Source organism: Carcharodon carcharias, chromosome 3, assembly GCF_017639515.1.
Source record: "Carcharodon carcharias isolate sCarCar2 chromosome 3, sCarCar2.pri, whole genome shotgun sequence".
NCBI classification, from domain to species: domain Eukaryota; kingdom Metazoa; phylum Chordata; class Chondrichthyes; order Lamniformes; family Lamnidae; genus Carcharodon; species Carcharodon carcharias.
The window spans coordinates 2096828-2110279 of NC_054469.1; the positions used below are offsets into that span (position 1 = coordinate 2096828).

At 43.8% G+C, this 13452-nt stretch overlaps 1 protein-coding gene across 3 annotated transcripts in view; it reads left to right on the forward strand.

Annotated features, from left to right (window-relative positions):
• The window catches only part of LOC121275633 (poly(U)-binding-splicing factor PUF60-like), a 70632-nt gene extending 65482 nt beyond the window's left edge, over window positions 1–5150 (forward strand). For 2 of the 3 annotated variants that reach the window (XM_041183127.1, XM_041183128.1), the window contains 2 exons: window positions 2340–2578; window positions 3883–5148. In XM_041183127.1, the coding sequence (XP_041039061.1) occupies window positions 2340–2578; window positions 3883–4182 (539 nt within the window). In that variant the 3' untranslated portion in view covers window positions 4183–5148. Of the gene's footprint in view, window positions 1–2339; window positions 2579–3882 lie in introns of all 3 variants that reach the window. The other variant, XM_041183129.1, reaches the window with a different exon arrangement.
• The last annotated feature ends 8302 nt before the right edge of the window (window positions 5151–13452 follow it).

Sequence of the window (13452 nt, forward strand, 5' to 3'; positions counted from 1 at the left end):
TTTGATCTAGTCCTTGCTTGAAGAATTCACCTCACTGGCATCATTCACCCTCTTTTAGTTTCATCGTAATCTCCATCTCCCTAGTCACCCAGGGAGTTTTGGTCTCCTTATCTAAGGAAGGATATACTTGGCATATAGAGAGAGCGCAATGGAAGTTTACCAGACTAATCCCTTGGATGGTGGGATTGTCTTATGAGGAGAGATGGAAGAAACTGGGCCTGTACTCTCTAGATTTTAGAAGAATGAGAGGTGATCTCATTCAAAATTCTTAACCAGGGCGGGGTGGGGGAGGGTGGACAGGGTAGATATAAGTAGGATGTTTCCCCTGGCTGGTGAGCATAGAGCTAGGGGACACAGTCTCAGGATAAGGGGTAGGCCATTTAGGACTGAGATGAAGAGGAATTTCTTTACTCAGAGGGTGGTGAATCTGTGATTCTCTACCCCAGAGGCTGTGGAAGCTCAGTCATTGAGTATGCTCAAAACAGGAATCAATAGATTTCTGAAGACTAATAATATCAAGGGATGTGGAGGTAGTGTGGCATGATGATTATTTGAATAGAAACAATGTGCAGGGGTACGGGGAAAAGGCAGGGCAATGGCACTAGGACATAATGCTCATTGGAGAGCTGGTGCAGACACGATGGGTTGAATGGCTGCCTCCTGTGCCGTTAAGATTCTGTGGCGTTGAGGTAGAAGATTAGCTTTGATCTAGTTGAATGTTGGAGCAGGCTCAATGGGCTGCCCGATTGATTGGCACCGCATCCACAAACATTCATTCCCTCCACCATGGACACACAGTAGCAACAGTGTGTACCATCTACAAGATGCACTGTAGGAATTCACCAAGGCTCATTAGACAGCACCTTCCAAACCCACGACCACTACCATCTAGAAGGACAAGGGCAGCAGATAGATGGGAACCCCACCACCTGGAAGTTCCCCTCCAAGTCACTCACCATCCTAACTTGGAAATATATCACCGTTCCTTCACTGTCGCTGGGTCAAAATCCTGGAACTCCCTTCCTAACAGCACTGTGGGTGTACCGACACCACATGGACTGCAGCAGTTCAAGAAGGCAGCTCACCACCAAATTAAGGGCAATTATGGATGGGCAATAAATGCTGGCCCAGCCTGCAACCCCCACATCCCATGAATGAATAAAATAAAACTACTTCTATGTTCCTGTCACTGTCCCCTAATTGTTTCCCTGGCTGCCACATTTTTTTAAATTCATTCATGGGATGTGGGTGTTGCTGGCTAGGCCAGCATTTATTTCCCAAATCTAATTGCCCTAGTTCAGAGAGCATTTAAGAGTCAACCACATTGCTGTGGGTCTGGAGTCACATGTAGGCCAGACCAGGTAAGGGCAGCAGATTTCCTTCCCTAAGATCACCATCCTGACTTGGAAATATATTGGTGTTCCTTCACTGTTGCTGGGTCCAAATCCTGGAACTCCCTCCCTAACAGCGCTGTGGGTGTACCTACACCGCATGGACCGCAACTGTTCAAGAAGGCAGCTCACCACCACCTTCTCAAGGTCAATTAGGGATGGGCAAAAAATGCTGGCCCAGCTGACGCAGCCCATATCCCATGAATGAATTTTAAAAAAGACATTAGACACGATCCACTTTGTCCCATCTCATTCCCCAGAATCAGATCCAGTAATGCCTTGTTCCTTGTTTGACCAGAAACATACTGATGTGGAAAATTCTGTGTGCCACAATTCAAAAACTAATCTGCTTCTTTGTCCTTTACACCATTACTATCCAGTCTATTTTAAGATGAATAAAGTGCCCCATCATAACTACTCTCTAATTTTTGCACCTCTATAATTTCCTTGTAGATTTGTGCCTCTACATCTTTCCCACTAATCGATGGCCTACAGAATACACCAAGTAGTGTCATAGTATTTCTGTTGTTTCTTCACTCTTAACAAAATATATCTTGTCCTTGACCCCTTTAGGACATCCTTTCTCTCCACTCTAACATTCTACAGTATCGATACTGCCACCCCCTCCTCTCCTTGCTTACAAACTTGCCTGAACACCTTGTATCCAGGAATATTAAGTACCTTGTCCTGCCCTATTTTTAGCCAGGTCTCCGTTATCACTGTAACAACATATTCCCAAGTGGCTACCTGTGTCTGCAGTTCAACCTTATTTGCCAAATTTGAGAGCATTGTTGAGTGTGTAATTCATGAAGATTATTCTGCTTCTTTGTGGTCACATTGTCTTTTATAAAGTTTACAGTGAGCAAGAGGGAAACTTACCTGCACTGTAGCTGTATTTACCTGCACTGTAGCTGTATTTAGAAACATGAGGCTTCTCCTGTCTTCCAGGTGTGACACCAACCCGTCCAACAGTGTCACTTCCAGTCACTATCCCACAGGTAGGAGTGGTTAACCCTGTCCTGGCCACGCCACCTGCCGCTGGCACTGCTACAGAAGTCAAGAAGGAGGATGAGGAGAAGTTGCTGGACACTGAACGGCTGGAAATGCTAAGCGAGCAGGAGCACATGAGCATTTCGGGGAGTAATGCTAGACACATGGTGATGCAAAAGTTGCTTCGCAAGCAGGAGGTAAGATGTGGCCATTGAATATGAGGTACGGGGTCCAAGCAAGGGTACACGTTGCTAAAAGCTAGTTTTTCTTATTCATTTAAGGAATGTAGGTGTTGCTGGCTGGGCCACCATTTATTGCCCATCCCTAGTTGCTCTTGAGAAGGTGGTGATGAGCTGCCTTCCTGAACCGCTGCAGTCCCTGTGTTGTAGATACACGCACAGTGCTGTTAGGGAGGGAGTTCCAGGATTTTGACCCAGCGACAGTGAAGGAACAGCAATATATTTCCAAGTCAGGGTGGTGAGTGACTTGGAGGGGAACTTCCAGGTGGTGGATGGATACAAGTTGTTTCAGTTTTGCAGAGCCTTGACCAGACCCTATCTGGGATAACTACATTCAGGAACCTTGGCCTGACCCTATATGGGTTAACTACATTCAGGAACCTTGGCCTGACCCTATATGGGATAATTACATTCAGGAACCTTGGCCAGACTCTATCTGGGATAACGACATTCAGGAACCTTCTTGGCCAGACCCTATCTGGGATAACGACATTCAGGAACCTTGGCCAGACCCTATCTGGGATAACTACATTCAGGAACCTTGGCCAGACCCTATCTGGGATAACTACATTCAGGAACCTTCTTGGCCAGACCCTATCTGGGATAACTACATTCAGATCAGGGCTCTGCACCTCAGGAAGAATATATTGACTCTGGAGGGGGTACAGTGCAGATTCACCAGAATTATTAAATTCTGAGGATAGGTTGCATAAACTAGAATTGTATTTCTTTGGGTATTAAAGGTTAAGGGCTCTAATTGAGGTGTTTCACATTTTAAAACCAATTTAAGAGGCCAAATGATCTATTCCTGCTGCTAATTCGTATGTTCATTAGTTTGTTTGATATGGTAGATAGGAATTATTTTCTGTGATGAAGAAATCCGCAAGGGGGCATAACTATAAGATTAGAGTCAGACCATTCGGGGTGAAATCAGGAAGCATTTTCTTGCAGTGTTGAAAATCTGGAGCCGTCTTCCTCTCTCCCCATCTCTTCCCCCCCCCCAATCAATGTGGAGCCTTCAAGATTGAAAATTTTTTGGATAAGAGTATCAAGGGATAGGGATTAAAAACAGGAATATGGAGTTGATGTACAGGTCAGCTAATTTAATGGTAGAGCAGGATTGAGGGGCTGAATGGCCTCCTGTTCCTATGAGTGACTTTAAGATATGGGGGTATACTAAGGTAGTGTGGCCTCGTGCAATGCTGCAGAGTTAGAGTGGTGCCCTTGCAAACAATAACTGGACCTTTTTCCCTTCATTTCAGTCCACAGTCATGGTATTGCGGAACATGGTGGGTCCCGATGACATTGATGATGATCTGGAGGGCGAAGTGACGGAGGAATGTGGTAAATTTGGTGCTGTGAATCGCGTGATCATCTACCAAGAAAAGCAGGGCGAGGAGGAGGACGCAGAGGTGATTGTCAAAATCTTTGTAGAGTTTTCCTTAGCTTCGGAGATGCACAAAGCCATCCAGGCTCTTAATGGGCGCTGGTTCGGAGGACGAAAAGTTATTGCAGAAATATATGACCAGGATCGGTTTGATAACAGTGACCTTTCTGCATGAACTACAGCTGAAGGAACTTGCATCCTGTCATGGGATCAGATATTCGGGGACCTGATCCAACACCTCATGCTTCAACATGTGTCCTGACCCGGGAATCTTGGGTGGATGCAGATGGATCCAATGGATTTCCACTCATGAAGTGATAAGATGCTGTTTTTGCTTACCTGTTCTAGTGTGCAGTTGCTCCATTCAGTAGCCACACTTAGTGGGCAAAAGTGCAGATTTGTAAGTGTTAGAACAGCCTGGGAGTTCAGATCCATAAACTGTCAGGCTGGGTCTCACATTACTCTCTGGTTAGTCCCCATTTTGAGTACGTCACTGGTTAGATGGATTTGTTCAGCTGCTGATCCCAGTCAGTGGGGGCAGCAGAATTTCAAGATTTAATGTCCCAGTTAAAATTGAACTTGTGGATTAGGACTGGATTGGGAGTGGCAGGGTTTGAGTGATGGTAACTGCTGGCACTGAGAGAACCATGGGGGCAGGACTTGGGGCTAATTTTCTTTAACCCAGTTCTAGATGTGGAACTAACCTGGCTGCTCAGTCCACTCTTCAGAATGGTTAAACTCTGCAATTTTTTTTTTATTTTTAAAATGTGTTAACTGTATTGTAGGAAAGTTAAAACAGTTTCCATTTCTAATAAAGAAATTGTATAAAAAAACAACTTGCTGTGAAAGCTAGTGTGGTGTTGAAATTTGAGTGTAAATACTGTAGCTGAATGGTGATCTCAGCTTATTAGAATCTGTCACATTTCATTAACTTTTAATTTCACAGCTGGTGAAGCTGGTTATTTGCAAAAATGACACCCTCACATTGGTGCTGGAACATTGTCAAGCAGCCAGTTTGGGTTAAACTACCTCTCCTACCTCCCCCTGGACCATGACCCCACCACTGAACATCAAGCTATTGTTTCCAGGACTGTTACTGACCTCATCTCCTCTGCAGATCTTCCTTCCACAGCTTCCAACCTTATAGTCTCCCAACCTCGGACGGCATGCTTCTACCTCCTACCCAAAATCCACAAACAGGACTCTCCCAGCAGACCAATCGTGTCAGCCTGTACCTGCCCCTCGGAACTCATTTCTTGCTATCTTGACTCCATTCTCTCTCCCCTTGTCCCGTCGCTTCCCACCTACATCCGTGATTCCTCTGACACCCTACATCATATCAACAATTTCCAGTTCCCTGGCCCCAACCGCCTCCTCTTCACCATGGACGTCCAATCCCTCTACACCTCCATCCTTCACCCGGATGGTCTGATGGCTCTCTGCTTCTTCCTCGAACAGAGGCCTGAATAATCCCCATCCATCACTACTCTCCTCCGCCTGGCTGAACTTGTTCTCACACTGAACAATTTCTCCTTAAACTCCTCTCACTTCCTCCAAATAAAAGGTGTGGCTCTGGGTACCCGCATGGGCCCCAGCTATGCCTGTCTCTTTATGGGGTATGTGGAACATTCCTTGTTCCAGTCCTACTCCGGCCCCCTCCCACAACTCTTTCTCTGGTACATCGATGATTACTTCGGTGCTGCTTCATGCTCTTGTCTGGACCTGGAAAAATTTATTAATTTTGCTTCCAATTTCCACCACTCCATCATTTTCACATGGTCCATCTCTGACACTTCCCTTCCTTGACCTCACTGTCTCAATCTCAGGTGATAGACAGTCCACCAATATCCATTACAAGCCTACCGACTCCCACAGCTACCTCGACTACAGCTCCTCACACCCCGCTTCCTGTAAGGACTCCATCCCATTCTCTCAGTTCCGTCGCATCTGTTCTGAAGATGCCACTTTCAAAAACAGTTCCTCTGATATGTCCTCCTTCCTTAACCAAGGTTTTCCACCGACGGTGTTTGACAGAGCCCTTAACCATGTCCGGCCCATCTCCCGCGCATCCGCCCTCACACCTTCTTCTCCCTCCCAGAAACATGATAGGGTCCCCCTTGTCCTCACTTATCACCCCACCAGCCTCCGCATTCAAAGGATCATCCTCCGCCATTTCCGCCTACTCCAGCATGATGCCACCACTAAACACATCTTCCCTTCACCCCCCTGGCAGTATTCCGCAGGGATCATTCCCTCCAGGACACCCTGGTCCACTCCTCCATCACCCCCTACACCTCAACCCCCTCCCACGGCACCTTCCCATGCAACCGCAGAAGGTGCAAAACCTGCCCCTTTACTTCCCCTCTCCTCACCGTCCAAGGGCCCAAACACTCCTTTCAAGTGAAGCAGCATTTCACTTGCACTTCCCTCAATTTAGTTCATTGCATTCGCTGCTCCCAATGCGGTTTCCTCTACATTGGAGAGACCAAATGCAGACTGGGTGACCGCTTTGCAGAACACCTTCGGTCTGACCGCAAGCATTACCCAGATCTCCCTGTTGCTTGCCATTTGAACACTCCACCCTGCTCTCATGCCCACATGTCCGTCCTTGGTTTGCTGCATTGTTCCAGTGAAGCTCAATGCAAACTGGAGGAACAGTACCTCATCTTCCGACTAGGCACTTTACAGCCTTCCGGACTGAATATTGAGTTCAACAATTTTAGATCATGAACTCTCTCCTCCATCCCCCCCCCCCCCACCACCCTCCCTTTTTTTTCCAATAATTTATATAGATTTTTCTTTTCCCACTTCCATTATTTTTAAATGTATTTCCATCCATTGTTTTATCTCTACTTTTAGCCTTTTTCGATTCCTTCACCCCACCCCTACTAGGGCTATCTGTACCTTGCTCGTCCTGCTTTCTACCCTTAATTAGCACATTCCTCAGATAATATCACCACCTTCAACACCTCTTTGTCTTTTTATCTTTGACATCTTTTGGTTATCTCCACCTTATCACTGGCCCTCTATCCAGCTCTACTTGTTGTTTCCCCCCCCCCCCCCCCCCCGCCTTAAACCAGCTTATATTTCACCTCTCTTCTATTTTTACTTAGTTCTGTTGAAGGGTCATTTGGACTCAATGTTAACTCTGCTCCTCTCCACATGTGCTGCCAGACCTGCTGAGCTTTTCCAAAACAAAAACAGAATTACCTGGAAAAACACAGCAGATCTGGCAGCATCGGCGGAGAAGAAAAGAGTTGACGTTTCGAGTCTTCATGACCCTTCAACAGAACTGGGTGAATCAAAGGAGAGGGGTGTAATATAAGCTGGTTTAAGATGGGGGTGGGGGGAGAGAAGTGGAGGGGGTGGTGTGGTTGTAGGGACAAGCAAGCAGTGATAGGAGCAGATCATCAAAAGATGTCACAGACAAAAGAACACATAGGTGTTGAAGTTGGTGATATTATCTAAACGAATGTGCTAATTAAGAATAGATGGTAGGACACTCAAGGTATAGCTCTAGTGGGGGTGGGGGGAGCATAAAAGATTTAAAAATAATGGAAATAGGTGGGAAAAGAAAAATCTATATAAATTATTGGAAAAAAAACAAAAGGAAAGGGGAAGAAACAGAAAGGGGGTGGGGATGGAGGAGGGAGTTCAAGATCTAAAGTTGTTGCATTCAATATTCAGTCCGGAAGGCTGTAAAGTGGCCCCCCCCAGCCCCACTAGAGCTATACCTTGAGTGCCCTACCATCCATTCTTAATTAGTGCATTCGTTTAGATAATATCACCAACTTCAACACCTCTGCGTTCTTTTGTTCTGTTGTCTGTGACATCTTTTGATGATCTGCTTCTATCACTGCTTGCTTGTCCCTACAACCACACCACCCCCCTCCACTTCTCTCCCCCCACCCAACACCCCCTCCCCCCCCCTCCCCCACCTTAAACCAGCTTATATTTCACCCCTCCTTGGATTCACCTAGTTCTGTTGAAGGGTCACGAGGACTCGAAACTTCAACTCTTTTATTCACCGCCGATGCTGCCAGACCTGCTGAGTTTTTCCAGGTACTGCTGTTTTTGTTTTGGATTTCCAGCATCTGCAGTTTTTTGTATTTATCTAGGGGTTAACCTCTCCTGGTATTACTGTATTGTGCTGGAATGGTGTTATTTTACTGTAACTATTCGAGAACTATTGGCTAATATTACTTAAAATAACACCATTCCACCACAATGCAGTAATACCAATAACACCTGGTTAACACCCTAAATAGTGTGTAGTGTTCCCAACCAGAGCTCTTTGCATCAACTAAGGAACATGCCTCTGAACAATATTAGTAAGGAAATAATCTGGCGTCTGTCAAAGAAAACACCATTAAACCTCTCCAACATGGACAACGTGGGTATGACCTTTAGGAAGTGTCCAGAGGAGCCGCCTGAGATGCTACCTTTCCAATGGACTCGTTCATCAGCTGTGCACTGACCTGTCAATGGGCATGCTGCCTCAGCCAATCACTGGTGGAGTCTTGGTATTGTTGATTGAGCCTGTGGTGAACAATATAAGGTAATGCCCAATTATTAAGCTATTTTGGTGGCATTAACACAGGGTGCCCCAGAACCCATGAATTATTTATTTTGTAGACAAACCTATCAGCTGATCTGTGCACAAGGTCCCATGAACTTGCACTTACATGCCAACAAGGAGTAGGCCATCCGGACCCTCAAGCCTGCTTCACCATTTAATAAGGTCACTGATCTGATAGTATCCACAAATCTGCATCCCATCTATCGCCCATTTGCTTACCAAGAATCTATCCACCTTCGCCTTAAAAATATTCAAAGACTCTGCTTCCACCACCTTTGCAGGAAGAGAGTTCCAAAGACTCACAACCCTCTGAAACAATTTTGCCTGATCTCTGATTTAAATGGGTGACTCCTTATTTTAAAACAGTGAACCTCTATAGTCCTAGGGGCTTCCACAAGAGGAAATATCGGGAGTTGAGGCCTGGGGCAAATCAGCTATGATCTTATTGAATGGTGCAGTAGGCTTCAGGGGCTGAATGGCCTACTCCTGTTCCCATTTCTTATATTCTTATCCTCTCCACATCCACCTTGTCAAGACCCTTCAGGATCTTATGTTTCAATCAGGTTGCCTTGTCCTGTTCTAAACTCCAGCAATGAAAGGCTACCCTGTCCAGCCTTTCCTCATGAGATAACCTGCCCATTCCAGGTACTAATCTGGTAAGCCTTCTCTGAACTGCTAACGCATTTACATCCTTAAATAAGGTGACCAATACTGTACACAGTGCTCCAAATGTGGTTTCACTAGTGCTCTGTACAACTGAAGCATTATCTCCCTACTTTTGTAATGAATTCCCTCGCAATAAATGATAACATTCTTTTAGCTTTCCTAATTGCTTGCTGTACTTGCATATTAACCTTGTGTTATGAAGGCAAGTAGCCAGAGAAGAGAAGGGACCGTTGGGAATTCTCAGGAAATTCCTCGTCAACAAAGGAAGGTGCTGAGAGTGGAAGTGACATTCGAAATCCTAAGAGTTTCCCTTGTAACAAGGTGGGACATGTTAGGGCCGATTGCTGGAGATTATATGGTAGACCTATTGCAGTAGTAGGAACACCGAAGGAATCCTCAGGAAAGGTTGCATCAGAAGAGGAAATGTTTGTTATCAGTAGAACAGGTAAAATGTGTTCCCTCAGAACCGACAGGAAGGGAAATATTGTTCAGGATAGTCCAGAGAATATTTCTTTGATTACTGGTGAAGGAAGTCCGGCTTTTTGAGCTTCTGGATGTTTTGTTTCGAACGGAGATGTGTTGTCAAACTCCTCCAACAAAATAAGTAAACAGATTAAATTTTTGAGAGATACAGGGGCAGATCAATCATTGATGGTGACTGATGATACAATTTGTGTTCCAGGTAGTTTTATGAAGGAAAAAGCATTAAAAAGGGATAGTAATGGAATTTATGAACCTGTTTCTTTGCGTAAAGTTAACTTATAAAGTCACTTTGTAAATGGAATTGTTACGGTGGGAACTGCTGAATTACGGTCCAGTTGAGCAAAGAACTGACCCAAGTAAAATTACTGATGTGTCAACCTCAGTAATGACCAATATGAAAACAACTAAAGTGCCTGTAGAATTGGAAATTAAGAATTGACAAAAAGGACTGAAAATGTAAAATGACTCTTGCATGACCAGAGAGACAGATTTACTAATTTACTATAGATTTACGGTGCTAATATACAAAATAGATCACCTATTGAGGGGTGGATTTTATTCTGGGTAATGATTTGGTTAATGGAAACAGTAATGTGGTGATGACTTTATTGCAACAGGCAGTTGATCATGTTGATCCTAACCAACTTCAAAAAGCTACTGTCGCCAACAATGAGATGTTTATTACTGATAACAAGCAATTGAAGGAAAATCTGATCAATGTAGAAAACCAACTTTCATGTATGAAAGAGGAGTTTGCTAATGAAAAAAGAGAATTGGTGAGAACAATTAAGAATCAGTCACAGAGAATAGAACACTTGTCTGAGGACTTGAAATGTCTAAATGATAAACTTATAGAAGCAAATTTAACAAAGGTCGATCTTTAGTTAAAACTTGATGAGCTTCAAGCATGAGAAGTCGCTATGAAATATCAGGGAAAATGCCTTAAATAGGAAAAGGAATTGTTGGTGAATCAGAATAATTGGTTGAATGTGGAATTAAAAATCAGAAATAACAAACTGTTAAGAGCTTCATTGGGAAAAGAGTAATTAGATTCTGAAACTTCAGTGCAATTTGGAGAAAATGAATGAGGAGAGGTGTGGCACAGAGCGTCACAGTTCCTGTGGATAAAACCTCTTTGCTGAATTGTGGTCCAGTTGAGCAAAGAACTGATGCAAGTAACTTTACCGATGTATCGAACTCAGGATTGGGCAACATGGAAGCAAATGAAGTGCCTGCAGAATTGGAAATCAAGAATTGTCAACAAAAAGGGACCGCAAGTGCAAGATGACCCTTGCATGACCAGAGAGACAGATTTACCAATTTACTACAGATTTATGGTGCTAATATACAAAATACAGCAGTTGGAGAGATGGCAGTGTAGCGGTAATATCACCACCAATAATCAGAGGCTCAGGCTAATGCCTTGCCAACATAGATTCAAATCCCACTGCAGAAGCTGGTGGAATTTGAATTCAGTTAATAAATCTGGAATATAAAAGCTCGTCTCAGTAATGGTGACGATGAAACTATCATCAATTGCTGTAAAAAACCCATCTGGTTCACTAATGTCCTTTAGAGAAGGAAATCTACTGTCCTTACCCAGTCTGGCTTACATGTGACTCCAGACCCACAGCAATGTGGTTGACTCTTAACTGCCCCCTGAAATGGCTGAGCAAGCCACTTGGTTCAAGGGCAATTGGGGATGGGCAACAAATGCTGGCCTTGCCTGCGATGCCCACATCCCATGAAAGAATAAAGGAATCCAAGCAAGTGGACAGTTTGCAAAAGACCATCCAAAACCTGGAAAGGAGTGGAATGATATAGCTCACGGACTATGTAAAAGAATTGAAGGGTTGGAATGAACTATGAAACTCCACAGGGAGAATTTAATTGACGCTACTCAAAGAGACGTGGAGAAGTCCTGTTTGAAATGGGATCTGGAGAAACTACAAGATCGTAAAAAGTTTAAAGATCAAACCAAGCAGGAACCAAGTGTGAACATAAGCACCTCAATAACGTCCTTGAAATGGCGAAAAGAAATGAGATGTTAATGCACAAAAATGCCATTTTGACTTTGCTAAATCGAAATGAGGATTTACCACATTTGGGTTCAGAAAATGTGCTTGAGGATGGACTTAACATCTACAGATAATGAAAAGGATCATTGAGCTGTGGACTTAAATGAAACATTTTTTGCTGAGTTAAAGACTGGGAATAAGAGGAAAAAGAAACATAAGAGTTGAATTAGGATAATGCTACAATGTACAAATTGTACTAATGTACAAATTCTACTAATCTTATTACATTTGACTTTAAGTACATTTTATTGTACAATATGATGTGTAGTTTTGAAACAAAATGTGCTGCCAGGGTGGAGGGTGAGTGCTGAAGTCAGCACGTTCATGTAGGTGCCTGGAAGGAAACTCCCTGAAGACAGAGAGCTGCCTGAGGGAGCTGACAAATTTAAAATCAATAAAAACAGAATTTAAAATCTGGAAAAAAATGTCCATGCATCAGAATGAGCCACCTCAGCATACGGATGCCGAAAATTCCATCCAAACTTTTTAACCTTTTTTAAGATTATTCTCAGAAATCTCACCCCGTCCTTGGATGAGGTTTCAACAAAAAGGCAATGGCTGATTCGCCTGCCCGCCAACCGTAACCATGCATGGGCAGCGAGAAATCACCGTCAATTGTTACTTTAATGGCCTTAGTGGCCTCTTAGTTGTAAGGCGGGTGCGCTGCCAACTCTTGTGTGTGTCCGCCAACCGAAATATCACTAATGGATGTTTTCAGGCTGAAGGAAGGTTTGTAGTGGAGTTCCCCAGGGGCTGGTATTGGAACCCTTGCTTTTCCTGATATATATTAATGACCTAGGCTTTGGTGTGCATGGGACAATTTCAAAATTTATGGACAATACAAAATTTGGAAGCATTGTGAACTGTTAGGAGGATAGTGTAGAATTTCAAAAGGACCATAGAAAAGTTAGTGGAGTGGGAGGTCAAGTGGCAGATGAAGTTTAACGCAGAGAAATCTGAGGTGATTCATTTTGGCAGGAAGAACATGGAGAGACAGTATAAAATAAAGGATACTATTCTAAAGGGGGTGCAGGAGCAGAGGGACCTGGGTGTATATGTGCAAATCATTAAGGGGCAGGGTATGTTGAGAGAACAGTTAATAAAGTGTATAGTATCTTGGGCTTTGTTAATAGGGGCATTGAGTACAAGAGCAAGGAGGTTATGTTGAATTTGTATAAGACACTAGTTTGGCCTCAGCTGGAGTATTGTGTTGTTAGAAACATATCTCTCAAGGCTGAAGTTTTCTTTAACAAAATGGAAGGATCTGGATGCTAACGTGGGATTTTTTTTTCAAGGAAGGTCATAAGTTCGCCTTGGAACTATAAACAGGCAGGCCTCTTCCAAGCAATCACCTGACCTAGATGGTACTTGAGAAGGAGTTTAGCATTTGTGTTGAACTGCAAAACTCTTTAATTAATGAAAAGTTGGGAGATAAAAAGGCAATCACGTGGGAGAGAGGAAAAAAAACTTGTGAACCTAAAATAAAAACAGATAATGCTGGAAAAACTCAGCAGGTCTGGCAACATCTGTGGAGAGAGAAGCAGAGTTAACATTTCTGACCGTATGACTTCTTCAGAGCTATAGAGTAGAAATGTGATGGAATTTATACCGTTTAAGGAGGGGTGGAGCAGGTGAAGCT